Here is a 2,500-nt window from a genome sequence, read left to right as displayed (position 1 = left end):
GTGAGTAAGTTGGGGCTACAGTCGCTTGGAAAGCCCCCTCTCACAGAATTCCCTACGATTCTGCCACTCACACTTTTTCTCTGGAGTCTGCCGCTTCTCCCCTTTTCTCTGTCTCTAGTCTATGTCTTTCTTTTTTTCCTCTTTTCTCTCTCTTTGTCTCTCTCTCTCTCACACACACACACATATTGTCCGACCCTCTGCCTCTCCCTCTCTATTTCTCTCTCGCTCTAACACACACTCTTCGTCGCTCTGCCTCTCGTCTCTCTCTCTCTCTCTCTCTCTCTCTCTCTCTCTCTCTCTCTCTCTCTCTCTCTCTCTCTCTCTCTCTCCATCTCTCGCTGTTCTCCTTCTCACCCACTCCTTGTCAGGCACCCGATGAAACCGATCGGCGTCAGACAGTCATGATCTCGTAGCACAGTTTTCATCTCTTCTTCTTTCTTTTTTTGATCTGTTGTTTTTTCTTCCTCGTCTTTGCCGTCACAATAAACACTAAACAATAAATTACGCTGTTGTGAAACTACATTCTTGCAGTAACTACCGACTTCCTGTAAGACGGCTGTAGTGCAAACAGAGACGAATATCAACAAGCCATTGCTAGCTTGCATTTCTTTTATCGGTACAGTAATGTTATTCACCCTCCATGGGAGTTCACTGCATTACTGTAAAGGGATGGAATTTTACACCAACCACTTTGAACAAAATGCTATGAAAATCTGAAAGTTGAAAGCTGGTCGTTTTGGAAACAAAATATTGTTTTTTTAACTTATTGAGTGGCTTGTGAGTTTAGTTTAGTTTCACTCTCCCACATCTCAGTGCTTTGACTACGGTGCAAGACTCAAATAATGTTCACAGCAATATAGTGTTATTTTTATTGTGATGTATTTTTTGTTTCCTGGTATGAGTTCACTTTTTCCTAGTGTAAAAGGTATTTTCCACCCCTGCTGCAACTTGTCTTTCCTGGGAAAAGAGGCTGTTTTCAACTGACAGCACATGATGGCTTGTTTGCTACACTTTCGGTATGAGTTCATCCTGGGGAATCGGGTTTTTTGGATATGACCCCCATCGCGATAAAAGCGATACCCATTTTTGTTTTGTTTTTTGGTCCGTTTTACTGTTTTTCGTGCCAAAAGCAGCTACATGAAGATGTAACATTTTCCCTCTCTGTGCTTACAAGCGCCTCACCGATCCCTTTCTACTGCTGTTGTTGCATCACGGGCATTCAACCCTCGTAACCTTTCCTTTTTTACCTCTCTGTGTGTGGTCTCTGTTCTGTGCCTTTTTTCTTTCTGTTTTTTCCTTTCTCTTTCTTTTTCTGTCTTTGTTTTCTTACCACTGTGTGCCTACATCTCTCTCTCTTTGTGTTCCCACACTATGTCGTCAGCTGAGATGGGACAGAGTAAACTTATAGAAACCCAGATAGTGTATTTACAACACTGTGAAGAGTCAAATTACTGTAACATGGAGACAAACTACAGATTAAAATGCAACTCTTATATATAATAACGCTTATTATATATTAATGTTGGTGTTTTTTCTGTGTATTTTTTATAGGCCAAGTCGTCGGCGGAGATGGGCCACTGGCTGGGCCTACTGCTGTCCCAGACCGGCACCAAGACCGACCCGGAGGAGCTGGCCTACGACTACGTCAACTCGGAGAGGATATCCAGCATCGTCAATGCCGCCAAGACCTCCATGTAGTGAGTATCTTATTTATTTAGCTTTTTACCTTTAGGGGCGGCGGTCATTAACCCATTAAGACACACCGTTATAAATTTGAAGTAACCAGAATGGCAATGACCAAATCCTAATGTATTACTAAAGGCCCTGTGTTATGTCATAGTAGTGTAGTACTATGTTGGTTAACTTTTCAATTACTATTACAGCGTGCCACAGGTGGTATGGCCTGCATTCAGGGGCTACTTCATATTTTGCAATGTATGTGTTTACAATGTATGTGTTCCCAGGCCAAGTTGCCGGCTGACATGGGCCACTTTTGAGCCTTTTTTTTGATAGTACCGTGAACATGGAGACAAGAAACTAGTATAACTTAAGTATACACGTAAATGAGAATGCACCCATACAAAGTATAAATGAGAATGTACCCAATAGCCGAAAAAGTTCATGTCCATTCACAGTCCCACTCTCTTACGAAAAAGATATATGTAAAACTAACAAAATTATTCATATGTGGACTATACAATTATTATATGGCCCATACTTTAAAAGTAGCCCATTCCTCTTTTTCCTCCTGTACAAGTAAGGCAGACATACACATTTTGCAAGTTGCAACATATAAACATTGTACGTTGAAGAATGTATATGAGTGCTTGCATACACAGCCCATGCTGTAAAAGTTGCAAAATTTCTTATAAGATTTTTAAAAACTTGTAGGGTATGTATGTTTTTATTTTTCGAGTGGGCTGGAAGCAAAACACAACATACATTGGCCAATCTTGACTCTCAACTTGAAAAATATGAGGTATAAATCCTGTGCCTTTAG

At 40.9% G+C, this 2,500-nt stretch overlaps 1 protein-coding gene across 2 annotated transcripts in view; it reads left to right on the top strand.

The window, feature by feature from the left end:
- afap1l2 (actin filament associated protein 1-like 2) overlaps positions 1–2,500 on the top strand; it is a 115,866-nt gene that overhangs the window by 99,583 nt on the left and 13,783 nt on the right. For both annotated transcript variants that reach the window (XM_063221627.1, XM_063221626.1), the window contains one exon: positions 1,552–1,697. In XM_063221627.1, the coding sequence (XP_063077697.1) occupies positions 1,552–1,697 (146 nt within the window). The remainder of the gene's footprint in view (positions 1–1,551; positions 1,698–2,500) is intronic.

The sequence above is a fragment of the Engraulis encrasicolus genome, chromosome 17 (assembly GCF_034702125.1).
Source record: "Engraulis encrasicolus isolate BLACKSEA-1 chromosome 17, IST_EnEncr_1.0, whole genome shotgun sequence".
NCBI lineage: Eukaryota > Metazoa > Chordata > Actinopteri > Clupeiformes > Engraulidae > Engraulis > Engraulis encrasicolus.
The sequence above is the reverse complement of the archived record's forward strand: the minus strand, read 5'-3'. Positions and strand labels throughout refer to the sequence as shown.